The 13,329-nt window shown below is 35.9% G+C and overlaps 1 protein-coding gene across 4 annotated transcripts in view; it reads left to right on the forward strand.

The window, feature by feature from the left end:
- ANO3 (anoctamin 3) overlaps nucleotides 1-13,329 on the forward strand; it is a 183,800-nt gene that overhangs the window by 81,690 nt on the left and 88,781 nt on the right. For all 4 annotated transcript variants that reach the window (XM_007098476.3, XM_042958503.1, XM_042958504.1 and 1 more), the window contains 4 exons: nucleotides 3,931-4,062; nucleotides 6,440-6,546; nucleotides 9,219-9,274; nucleotides 13,047-13,168. In XM_007098476.3, the coding sequence (XP_007098538.2) occupies nucleotides 3,931-4,062; nucleotides 6,440-6,546; nucleotides 9,219-9,274; nucleotides 13,047-13,168 (417 nt within the window). The remainder of the gene's footprint in view (nucleotides 1-3,930; nucleotides 4,063-6,439; nucleotides 6,547-9,218; nucleotides 9,275-13,046; nucleotides 13,169-13,329) is intronic.

Here is a 13,329-nt window from a genome sequence, read left to right on the forward strand (position 1 = left end):
AAAATTATTATTTATGCTCCTTAGCCAGGTCAGACTTTTCTGTTTGTCAGGTTAACATGGTCAGATTTAGAATGAGTTTTTATCATTTCCCTTGGACATATTTGGTCCTCGTCTGTGTAGCAAATTTTCAAAATTATTTTTCTATAATAAAGTAAAAGTCATTGGAATGTCACAACATACAAATTTACAACTGCAGAGGGTGTTTTGTTTTGTTTTGTTTTGTTTTGTTTTGTTTTGTTTTGTTTTCTCTACATGAGCCTGCATCATGTTGGATGTATTGATAACACATCTGGGTTAAGTTCAGTGTGCTCTATAGAATTAGTGAGATTTTGCTACTACATAATTAGTGGGTTTTCTGATAAACATCTTTCTTTCAGAGACTTGCAGAAGGATAAAACCCTGTATATTAAAATAGCAACGAATTTCTATGTAATATTATATAATTTAGTTTTAGTGCGCACTTGCTTTTGGAATGTGTGATAAACGTGTATATTAGACTCTATAGAAAACATTTTTAATAGTGGAAAAAGTATTTTTTTTCTGTTTTGGTCAAACTTAAAAGTAAACTAGAAAAATAAACACCATATTGTATATCATAATATGTTTTATTATCTTTTGTGTTTGTTATTATTTTCTGTTTAATTTCACAAAATGAAAATTCAGTTATATTATTCCAAATAATTCTTAAACTACTTTAAGCATTACTATAGCCTACCTCTTTACAATTTACTTACTACAAATAGTGATAAGTATTTACTGACTTTTTGGATGCATCTGGGAAGGGTACAAATAAATAGGACGGGCATTTATAAATGTATATGACATACTAAACTGAGAAAGAGAATGTCCTGTTATTTGCTTGAGTGTAGACTTTCAATTAAGGAAATGACTGATTTTGATATTTTTCAGACTTTAACTTTGGAGAAGAAATTTAAGTGTTTTCTCGCTTTCTTTTGTGTGTGTGTGTGTGTGTGTGTGTGTGTGTGTGCGCGCGCGCGCGCACGTGGTGACAACCATCATTATAAAAATTTAAAACCTAATTTGTATACAGTTGGAAAGAGAGAAATGAAAATCAGTTATGTGCACCTAGATTTCACTTGTGCTTTTCCTTTATTGGAGTGGGAAAGATATTTTGTGCATGGGTATTTTGACCAGTAAACATTAGGTGGTGAATAATGTACAGGCAATTATCCAGCTTTTCAAGATCATCATTTCTCCTGGCAGTTTGATAGAAAATGGCTGTAGTTTTATTATTGCTGCTATTTATCATTTGTTTACAAAGCGTTTTCACATTCAGTTACCAAGGCATCTTCAAAATAACCCTTCAGGGAGGCAAAACAAAGAGTAACTGGTTTTGCAGATCAGGGAAAATAAATGACCATTATCACCAATCTGCACCACCCTGTGCCTCATTCCCCGGCTTTCACAGCTGGTTGGGTAGAGCCTGTGCTCTGACTGGGTTCTTTTGGCCCTTTAACCAGATATCTTACCAATTTCCAAGAATTCTCTGCTTTCCATTGATGTTAGCAAAGGAACTTAAAGCTCCATTAGGAGTCATCTCCACAATGTGCCATCCATGAAGTCTTGAGTCCGTAAGATGGCCAAGGTGACACAGATTCGCTAGAGTGTAGATAAAGCATTAGATTATGTTGGTGATGTGTTGGTGAGACTGATACTAATAGACAGAGTAGTAACTCTCTTTCCTTATTATTATCATAAACATTAGTGAGTATTTACTGGGTGGATTCAGGTGTTACATATTTAATTCTCAAAATATCCCACCTTTTAAGATAGGAGAAAATTGAATGAGAATCAAGGAAATTGAGTAATAATCCAAAATTTTGCATCCCATGATTCAAATCCAGACCTGACCACATTTCACTATCAGAATCATTTGCTTCCTCGTGGGAAGTGTATATGAAAAGTCTTAATTATAATATTGTTTATTTTTGTAGAAAATCAGTGATGGCGTGAGAGCCTTTTTATTTTTTAAATGTTTTTAAAGTTCACCTCCGCTTCTAATATGTTTGTATGTTGTCAGAGATAGGCCCTCAGGATCTGTAGTTCATCAGCATTTCCTAAGTCCAGTCAGAATGTATCCTTCTATTTGATCCTTCCAGCCACCTAACAAGGTAGGACAGATAGAGTCACTTCCTCTCTCTAGAGATGAGGAGCCTGAAACTCCAAGATTGAATTTGCCAATTTCAGTAACTGACAAATTAGGTCCTGGGACGCTCATCCTCCACCTTCTACCCCATTGTTTCCCTCACTGTGCTAAGTCTGAAAAGCTGGAGTGATTGCCATATAATCCATTCAGTGATTTGTAAGTGTCTGTGCACTAGTCGCTGAAATATGGAGATATTCTGTGATTTCGGAAGCTTTTGTTATCATGAGAAGAAGCAAAGTGAACACCTCAGATATTGCTCATGTATTATTCTAGGCTAGAAAGTAATTCTTTGGTCCCTCCCAAACCAAAAATGACTTGGCATCTGTATGATAACCTACCTGGCAAAGGAAAGGTCCAGACTCTCCACATGCCAAACTTTAGGTCTGGAATTGATTGCTATTTCAAATGATTCATACTAATTTTAGCATAACAGATTTGAATGAAATAACTCCTAAGATACACTATTAGCTGCCTGCACATTGCTATACTGAATTTTTTAAAGCGTAAGCAGAGCTGACCAAGCAGATATTAAGAAGCATTGTATTTGTCTAGGAAACTATTCTCTCCTGCTACTTTGAGTCTTGCTATTGCAGAAGAGCCCCAACATTGGTAAAGATGGAACCTTGTAAGTAGTGTGTAAATATTGTGCTATTTTTAAGTAAACATAATTACTATAGTCACTCAGAATTAAGTTTTCAGAATCAATCTCTGGAGTCTATGTCTCTTTCTTTTGCTTTTTTTTTTCTTTGTAAAGTAAAGATGATTCCAGTCAGTATGTATACATAAGAACTGGGTTATGACTGTAATCTAAAGCTGAGACCGAACGAAGAAGTATCCTGATGTAAAATTTCCTGAAACAGTATCTTAATGTCATATATTTAGTGTCTGTGCTAAACCCATCACTCAAAGTGCAGCCAGTGGATAGCAGCATGGGCATCCCCTGGGAGCTACTTAGAAATGCAGGATCTTAAGCCCCACCCTGGGCCTACTGAATTAGCTTTTTACCAAGATCTTCAGAGGATTCGTTTGCCCATCAGTCTTAAAAGTACTGCGAAGGCTCCTTGCCTCAACTTGTTAATAATCAAGCTTAAGAAGACACCAACTTACAAGTCTCCAGCAAAGTCAATATGTTTTTGATGAGTGAGGAACCTGAGGCAAGAAGTTAAGTAACATCTGTCAGTTTGCACAGCTCCCGTGGCGCCATGCTGCCTTTGAACTGTTTTGCTTGACTCCAAAGCCCTTGCTGTTTCTATCAAGGCAGAGGCTCACAGCTCTGCTGGGTGTGTTGTACTCATTTCTTTCTTTTTTTTTCTTTCCTTTCTTTTTTTTTTTTTTTTTTCTTTTTGGTAGGGCCACATTGCTGTAGATTTTTCAAAGAATCAGGGAATAATCGATAGCTACATATGTATAGGTATACATACATACATCTATGCACTCACAACTTTGATAGGTGTGTCATGCTTTTATTGTGTTTATGCTCTTTCCTACCACTGTCTCTATATATGATGATTTTTTAATATTTTCCATAAGATATTTTGCATAAGGATAACCTAGTTACACTGACTTTAAGCAAATGCAAGGTTTGCTTTGGTTTGAAATTTATGTCTTTTGTGTGAGAACGAAAGAAATGCACGTGTGTGGGTATGACTGTCTTTTTGGAACTCCTTTCCTCGCCCCCCACCCCCCCCGACCTCGGAATGGTGATGGAAGGTAGGCATGACTCTGGAATGCAACCTAATCTAGTTCATGTGACTTTGTTCCAGTGTGCAAAATTATTTTAGAAGGATAAAAAAATGGATGTCCCAAAACCCAATGGTTCTCGACAAGTCAGCTTTTCCACACCTGGAGGAATCAGACTGCTATACAGGCCCCTTCAGCCGTGCACGGATTCACCAGTAAGTTCACATTTCTTTTTCATCCACCACCTGCCTCGATACCTTTCAGTATCTAGGAGTTTTTGATAAAGTAAAAATACCCTGGAACAGTTCCATTGTTTGCCAAATAAGTCAGAGAATGTATCATTTTATTAAAACGTTTTTATACTTAATTTACCAATAGCACTCAGTGAGCATTATTAATTCCTGATCAGCTGATTTAGGGACATTCAAGTAATGAATATAATTAATTGTAAACTCATGGGCCAACAGTCTAGCTCCCAGTTCTTTCAAAATAATTATGATGGTGGTAAATACCCAGTTAAAGTAACAATAATGGTAATATGAATAGAATTGCTATTAAATAACATGATTGAATATGGATTATTCTAATTAATAAATTATATATAATTACATATAATTAATATGTATTTATTAGTTTAATCCACTTGAGTCTAATTGTATGAAACTAAGATGAATGAGAATTTTTTTAGGGACTTGTTGCATAATTCTTTGTCTACATCCCAACAAGTCTCTATTCCTAAATTCATTCTACTAGTATTTATTGAGTTTTTTCATAATAAAAATTGACGATATGACACAGTCCCTGTCTTTATAGATGTTGAGAGGCAGGATGAAACAAATGAATTAAATCAAATATTTGAGAGGAGAGAGTTCCCATTAATTATTGCCTCTGTAACATGTCCAGTGGTCCAGAATCCCGTTTCATACTGCCTCTCAATGCTCCAATGTCTCACACTGTGCATTTCCCTATCTTTATGTTTATCCTATATTATCTAATTATTACTTTACACTTCTGTCTGCCCTGCTACACTGGGAATACTGTGAAGACAGGGACTGCAACTTATTTGTTAATTTATATACCATGTGTTTTCTCCCTCTATAATGCAACTCCATGAAAAAATTGAACTTAACCTTCTAAAGAAATATTTGTTCACAGAATTCTGAACCAATCTGATGGTAGAAGAAGTGTGTGGACACTGCTTCTGATTATTAGAATTAACAGAGCACAGAGCAGCTATGGTAACTTGGTGCATAGTCAGGTACAAATCAAAAAGCACAATATCAAAATCCTGGAGGCTAATAAAATGGACAAGTATACAGATTAGCATGAAACAAAGCAGAGTAAAATCAACGTGTTAGGAAAGACACAAATACAATGCACATTTGTACAAGAGAGGGGGAAGCTACATCCAGAGGAAAGGATCTAGGAAGCCTTTTTGAAGAAGATAGTCCTTTTCAGCAGGTAAAAATGTGGAGGAAGGTGGAGAGAGGTGGGGAGAAAGACATTAGAGACAGCAAAATGCCGAGACAGCAAAAGAAGTGTGACATTTTAAGGTGTGATAAATTCTACAATTTGAACAATCAGATGCAAGAAGCCAGAGCTGTAGGGGATCAGACTGAAGGAGAGGCTGAAATGCAAAAATAGAAACCTGAGAAGAAAATGAAAAATTTAATTATGCACGTAATGCTGAAACATTAAGAGTAGGAGTGCTCTAAGAATCATAACTATGCTGGAAAGGTCAGGTTGGAAATTGGACAGCCAGTTAAGAGGACATTCTTCTCATAACCTAGGCAGTAGGACCTAGTAGCTCAAAGCCAGAGAAGGGCAGTTCAGGTATAAAAGTTGATTAGTTCAGCAGTTATTTGAATATGGATGGTAAAGAGAAAACAAGAATCATAGAAGACCTAATACTTCAGTACTAAGTGCCAGAAAAAAAATGGCAGATTATTAGTCACAGAGATAACTGGAAAAAGGAAGCAGTAGAAATTGAGCATGCTTCCATTTTTTTGAGGCTCCCGGCATATGACAAAGTAGATGCTAAAACAGACCCTTCTTTTCCTGTCAAGACCACCCTTTTGCTCTTTACTTGTTGGCTCTAATATGGTTCCTCTTTGCAAAGCTTCCTACCTGGGTAGAGTACAGGGCATGAATGGAAAGGGAGAACTATTGTCACTCGTTGCTGAACTTCTAAAAACAAGACAAATTAGCTTGGAAGGTGTGGTATGGGCAAATTATATCAATTTTTAATGTGTTCTATTTGGCACTATATTGCTTAAGGGAGTACAAAATTTACAGGAGCCAATGGACAATCTAATGCTATCCTTGTTTCATGCTAAACAAGAAATATGAGGACATCCAAGCTTCCTTATAAACTGAAAGATACTTAAATGAATATTTGATAATGTCTGTATTATTTATAAGTATATTTTGTCTCTGCCAATTGATTTTTTTTAAGAGGATGGTTTGACTTACTATACCTCTCATGCATTAGTTTTAATGGGAGAACAGATGGATGAAGACCTACGAATTTGTAACTGTTGCTGGACTCTGTGCTCTGCTTTGAATATTAAAACAAATCCCTTATCTTAACAGCTTCATAATAAACAATAAGGACACATTCTTCAGTAATGCTACTCGAAGCAGGATAGTCTATCACATGCTACAGCACACCAAATATGAAAATGGAATATCAAAAGTGGGTAAGAACACTAATTAAAAATATAGAAAGGGTAGAATTTGCTGTTACTAATTATATCCAGAAATATTTATTTTGACATCTGAAGCTTTGCCCTCATGTGTTAAATATGAGGATATAATGCATTGAGCACAAACTCTAAGTATTCCCTTCTTCAGCCTTTCAGTAAAACAGAACTAAATAAAACAATAACAACAAAAACTTCTTCAAGGGCATTTAGCCATATGTATCATATCAAAACATGAAGAGTGCTAACACTTTGGAACAGAAATTTCATTTCTTGAAAATTTTCTTAAAGAAATAATCAGACTTTTGAATAATATATGTAGAAGTTTGTTAATAGTGGCTTTGTTTTATAAACAAAGATTAGAGTAGAATAAAATTGTAAACAGTTTAATTGTCCATCATTAGGCACTGACAAAAGTTAGCTTCGTTGCCATAAATGCATCCATTTAAAACTGTTATTCTTAACTCAGTTCTTTTTTTTGCATTATTATTTTCCATATATTTATTTATTTATTTATTTACACACATATATATAATATATATATAATTTATTGTCAAATTGGTTTCCATACAACACCCAGTGCTCATCCCAACAGGTGCCCTCCTCAATGACCATCACCCACTTTCCCTTCTCCCCCACCCCTCATCAGCCCTCAGTTTGTTCTCAGTATTTAAGACTCTCTTATGATTTGCCTCCCTCCCTCTCTGTAACTTTTTTTCCCCCTTACCATCATCCCCCATGGTCTTCTTTTAACTCAATTCTTAACTCTTGACTCAAATTTATCAAACATCTGTTATATGCTATATGTCACAAAAAGCATATGACACAGACCCCTTACTTGTGGAAAATTGAAAATTAGTGGTTAGTTCTCCATTTACTGACTTTGAAAGAAATCTGCAATGTATAGTCATGTGAAAAAAAGGACAGATTAAAAACTGTAAGTCTAAAAAACCCCAAATAAACAACAAACTATAAGTCTAATGTAATCCCATTTCCTAAACGCACATTTATAAAAAGATAAAAGTCTGAAAGAATGTATATACAACTTTTTAGAAATTATCTCTAGAAGGTGAAATAACAGCTAATTTTAACTTTCTGAATTTCTGTGTTGCTTAAATGTGTAGCAGTATGCTGCTACTACATGTATATTGCAAAAGAAAATTTAACCTAGAAAAATTAAATGAAATTGCAGTTTACGTAGTGCAGAGCAGAAAACAGTGGGTAACAGTCGAGCTGGTCTTTTACTTATTAGGGTGAAAATTACAAGACATGAAAGAGATTCAATGTTAGTTATGTCCTAAAATCCTTACAAATGAAAAGTTGACACACACTGGAAACTTGGACCAGTCTCTACTGAATTGTACTAAAATATAGTGCCACAGAAGTCAAATGTACTATGTCAAGTCATTTTTTTCAAGTCAGTCATTTTTTTAAAAAGGAAAGTTCAGACTTTGGTTCTCCTCTGATTAATAATTTACTTATTGCAGAGTAGTCAAAATAGCTAATTTGGATACTAAATCCTTACAAAAAAAAATTGACACCTAGTTTTCTACATAAGAAATAAAAATAGAGGAATCCAGAATACAGGTTAAAAGTGTGTCTAAATGATAGCATTATGTGCTTATGTAGTCTTTATGACATTTCAAATGATTGCAAAGATATTATGCCCTTTGTGTAACATACAGTATACACAGAAGAGTATAAAAATAAAATTAAAAGTCCCCAAACCCAGTTGTCACTCTCCCAAAATGATACTGAATATATACATAATAAACTTGCATAATTCTAATAATGATGTGTGTGTGTGTGTGTGTATACATATGTATATATGTTGTGTTATATATGTGTATAATATATGATGTATATATATCATTATTAGAGTCATGCAGTGTTTATGCTTTTCTGTCCCTCTTAAAAAGTATTTATGAATATTTTATCAAGTTGTTTAGTATGTCTGAAACATTGTAAATAGTTGTACAATATTCTATTCTAGGCATTCAATAAATTGCAGTTATTTACTAAGCACCTTATATAAATGTACCATAATAATTAAATGATTTCCCAATTTTGGATGTACAATGATCTTATTCTTTACCAATGTAAACAATACTGCAACAAAAGTTATTCTCCCCAAGTTTCCCAATATCTAATCTTACAAAGACAGTAAGAGAATGTCCATTTCACTACACTGTCACTGAGATGGAGGAGATTTTAAGAAGTGTCACATATTGCTGTTTGTCTCTTTGGTTCAGTATTAAAGATTTCACAAGACCAATATCCTTCTGAAACATTTTTTCTTTTTTGAGAGGACACCTCCTTGGCTTTTTTGACCAAATGTTGTTGTTGTTTTGAGGCAGAAAAAAACCCTGCTCCAGTTTCATGTGATCCCAAATAAATGGTATTAAAATGCCTCCTATTTCGTGATCTGGCAAAGTGCCATATGTTAGTACCTTAGAAATCTCCTTGCTGAATGTTGTCAGGACACAAATAGATTCTTTAGTATCAGTCTTTCACAACCCCACTGCCCTCAGAGGGGATGTGGCTATGGGTGTTGTTTGGGTTGCTTTAAGTTGTTAAGTTACTTTGTTGTCCCAAGTATATGTGTGTTTCCCCAGAGGAAAGTCTTCTTTCAACAGACTCAAAAACTGTTTTTTTTTTTCTCTTTCCAGGTATCTGTAAACTTATAAATAATGGCTCATATATAGCAGCTTTTCCTCCACATGAGGTAATTTTGAAATACAATTTCAATTAAAAAAAAGTTTCTCATGATCAAAATGCTGATTTTTTTTTTTTAAGTCTGGCTGCCGTCTTGTGAGAGGATTCAGTCAGCAAGTGGCCCTGGGCCTCTCTGAGTCCCCATTATGATCTCTGGCTGCACACTGGCCCCTGTGCTCCAGAACCTTTGTGCAATTTGTCCCATATTAGGAGTCGTGGCCCCAGAGAGAACTCAGGAACATTGTTCAACCACTCTGACCTCCTTCCTCTGTTCCAACACAGAGTTCTATGCTTGACCCAGCTTGGGATCCGTACCACTCCCAAACAGGGCAGGTTCTGGTTTGTGCCTAAGACAAACCCAACAACAAAAACCTATACCCCATTATTTACGTGATTCTCTGCCAGGTTATTACCTGTTTACTAATTTTAAGTAGAAATGCCTGCTCCAAGCTGTGGTGAATTCTACTGCTGAGTCATGAACGACATTTGAATCAGTTTTGAACATCCTCTCCCAACACGCACACACACACACACACACACACACACACACACACAATTTTTAAGGCAATTTTGCATTTTGAAATAAGAACGGGGTCTTTAGAGGTTTAATGTCTGCAATCTCAAGACCCATCCTTTCTATTTATAAAGGCTGAGGATTCACAGGATGTAATCCCTATATCTGAGGAATTCATAGTCTAGTAAAACGCATAAGGAATAAAAAGCATTGAGCACTTCCTATTTGGCACTGAGCTCAGTGTTTTGTATGGATTATCTTATTTAATCCATAGACTAACCTTTTGAGATAGACAATAGTAATAACTCCATTTTTTTAAGCTAGATCATTGAGGCACAGAAAAGCTATTAAAGGCACAGACTTAAGACCAAGAAGCCAGACTCCAGTGCTTGTATTCATTGTGGTATGCCTACTCACAGTAGGAAAAAGATTAATAACAGGTAATATGTTAGCTTGTTTCATGAGACAGGCCCTGTGCACCTATTTTCTTGTTACTCTGACAGTAATCTTGGGGGGTATATATTATTATTTTCTCATTTTAGAGATTCAGAAACAAGGCTCAAAGAGATTAAACACTATGTCAGATTTGACGTAGTCTGTCAGGGGTGAAGTGTTCAGTGTAGCAAACCTAAGGCCCTGGGAGAGCTTCATAGCAAAAGAAGGTTTCGTTTGTTCTCTGTGTAAGTAATTTCACCTATATAACTAGTCTGTGTTCTAACAGTTTGACACTTTCTTGTGTGAAATTTGGAAACTATTAGGAATCGATTGTAAATAACAGTCATTTTCCCACTCATTGTTATGTGTTGGTTGGAGAAAGGGACTATTATGAAGAGGTAGGGGAGGTGGTCACTGAGTGCACATGGTTCTCTGAAAAGAGATGGAAATACATGGACCAGCAGGGGTCATCATTGCAGTCAGTTTTCTCTTACAGCTACCTGGTGTCACTGTCAACCCAGAACAGTATGGTTGAGGTTCTTGAGCAGAATTAAAACAATGATATACTAGGGATTCTAAGCTTAGCTCCTAAAACCCAGGAAGTACCTATGTCTGACCACTGAGGAGGTGACCACTGGGAAGGAAATCAGATATTTTAAAAAGATGATCATGAATGACTGAAAGAAAGCTGAGATTTTGGTTCACCTTCCCTTACTTACCTGATCTCAAAGCAGTCTACCTTAACAAGCCAGTCCAATTGCATAAGCAAACAAATCTTTCCCAAATGGACATACCCCATGCTTGAAATCTTGACCTTCACTTTCATCTTCTTAGCTTCTGATCTTTAGCCTTTAAAAACCTTGGGCTCTCTTAGGGAAGAAAACTTGAACTGCACCACAGGAGGAAAACTTTTCTCTTCTTCCGTTTGGGGTTCTTGGGCTAGCCTAATAATTAAGTTGACATAAAGCAGATTAATAGGAGAAAAGCAAATTTACTTATGCATGTATAGGATCCCCGCAAAGACATGAGAGCCTCTCCAGCAGTCAGGCAATTGAGGTTTATATGCTATCCTGAGCTAAGAAGAAGAGGGCAGGCATCTGGGACTTGTGGAGGGAAGGGACAGGGAAGGGAGACAATTCATAGGACGATGAGAGGACGAATATTGGATGAGCCAGTGCTTGCCATGTCTTGTAGATAAGTATTTCTTATGTAAAAAAAGTTATCTTTGGTAATACCTCTCTTCCTCTCATAGGCTTCCTATCTAAATTATTTTAAGAAGTTAAGGGGTAGGTAAAAAACTCTTCTTGAGTCTATTGGCCCTAGTTATCTTCAGCTTAGAAATAATCTACATGCTGAGGCCCCTGGGTAGCTCAGTCAGTTAAGCGGTGGACTTTGGCTCAGGTCATGATCTCATGATTTGTGAGTTTGAGCCCTGAGTCAGGCTTTCTGCAGTCAGCACGGATCCTGCTTTGGATCCTCTGTCTCCCTCGCATTCTGTCCCTACCACATTTGTGTACCCATTCATGTGCCCACTTGTGCAAGCACACCCTCTCTCTCTCTCTCTGTCTCTCAAAATTAAATTAAATTAAAAAAAAAAGAAATCATCTACATGCCAGAGTAGCACATTCTGCAGTCGCCCATCCTGAAGCCCCTCAGCACTTTACCTGTACTCCCATCTTTACCTAATCAATTTATCCATTTCATTAGAAGACCAGAGGTAAAATCCACATGTGTTTCTCATTTCAGTCTTGAGGCATCTGCAGACCATGATTCAAGGTGTCCTCTCTCTTTGTAGGAACTCACACCCCTGGTTGTCTGGGATCACTCAGATGATAGTTTTCTACTTTTCAATGGCCACAATATATCAAACTCTGCAAATTAACTAAAATTGATTTTGTACTTCATATGTGCATGCATAGCACTTTATAGTGATTATCCAAGTGGACCCTCACAAAGCTCCTCTGTGGTAGAAATCATTAATATTTATTCTTGTTCTCATCATCTACATGAAGAAGCTAAGGCATAACTCCACTTGTTTTAAAATTTGGTTAAACTGCTTATAAAAGTAGAATCACACATTGGAATGAGAGGGAGTTTGTCAAATCCTGTGTCCTAAGTTTTGGTTTAGAAAATAGAGTTGCCATATCTATTGCCCTCCTTTTTTATTATAAGTGTAAAGCAGCTCAGCCTTCAGGAAACACTGTCCTCTATGAGGCATATATATTCTCTGTGTCTGAAATTGTAACCCATGCAATAGTTTTTGAGGGGAGATATAAAGAACTTGAAAATGTGTCCATTTTTGGAATATCTTATCTAAATTAAGTTTTAAGTATTCTAGAATTTAAAACCTTGAATAGCAATTGTGACGTAGACTTCTTACACTTTTTGATTGAACATTTGCCTTCTTAGCCTCTGTAAATGAAATCAGTATTTTCTGGGACTGAATTGCTTCTTAAAGCAGAATAATACTCTTAATTTCTGAAGTAAAGATTACAACAATTTCTCTCAATGATGGTGAGGGTATAGTGTTTATTAAAAGGCCTGAGGTTACAAACAGTAAAACCTAAATTCTTTATTTTAAATGAAAGGAACCTCATTGGTTTAAAAAGGGACTTTAAGAAAGGATTTTTAAGGGACTGTCAGAATATTTTCAATGAAATAGAAATATATAAAGGCATTACTACATTATTCCAGTGATGGGCTTAAATTTAAAATTTCTGCAGCTTTCAATAAGCTGTTAAATTGTTCTGTAGGGAAAAAAATAGTAAAAGCAGTTCCAATTTAGTTCACATATACTAAGAGAATGTGTATCAACTTATCTTATGTGTTTCAGGGAGCCTACAAGAGTAGCCAACCCATCAAAACGCATGGACCTCAGAATAATAGGCATCTATTATATGAGCGCTGGGCACGCTGGGGAATGTGGTATAAGCATCAGCCCTTGGATTTAATCAGGTAATGTGGATGGATCAATATTAGATGCTCTATTATGCTGTTTTGTTGTCATTTTCATAGATTTGGAATTATTTAATTTAGCCACCAAATCATCTATATCATTCAGGATGCAGTTAGGAAAAAGAAGCCACTATAGGTCTTTCAATAAAGGAAACTTAACT

The sequence above is a fragment of the Panthera tigris genome, chromosome D1 (genome assembly GCF_018350195.1).
Source record: "Panthera tigris isolate Pti1 chromosome D1, P.tigris_Pti1_mat1.1, whole genome shotgun sequence".
NCBI lineage: Eukaryota > Metazoa > Chordata > Mammalia > Carnivora > Felidae > Panthera > Panthera tigris.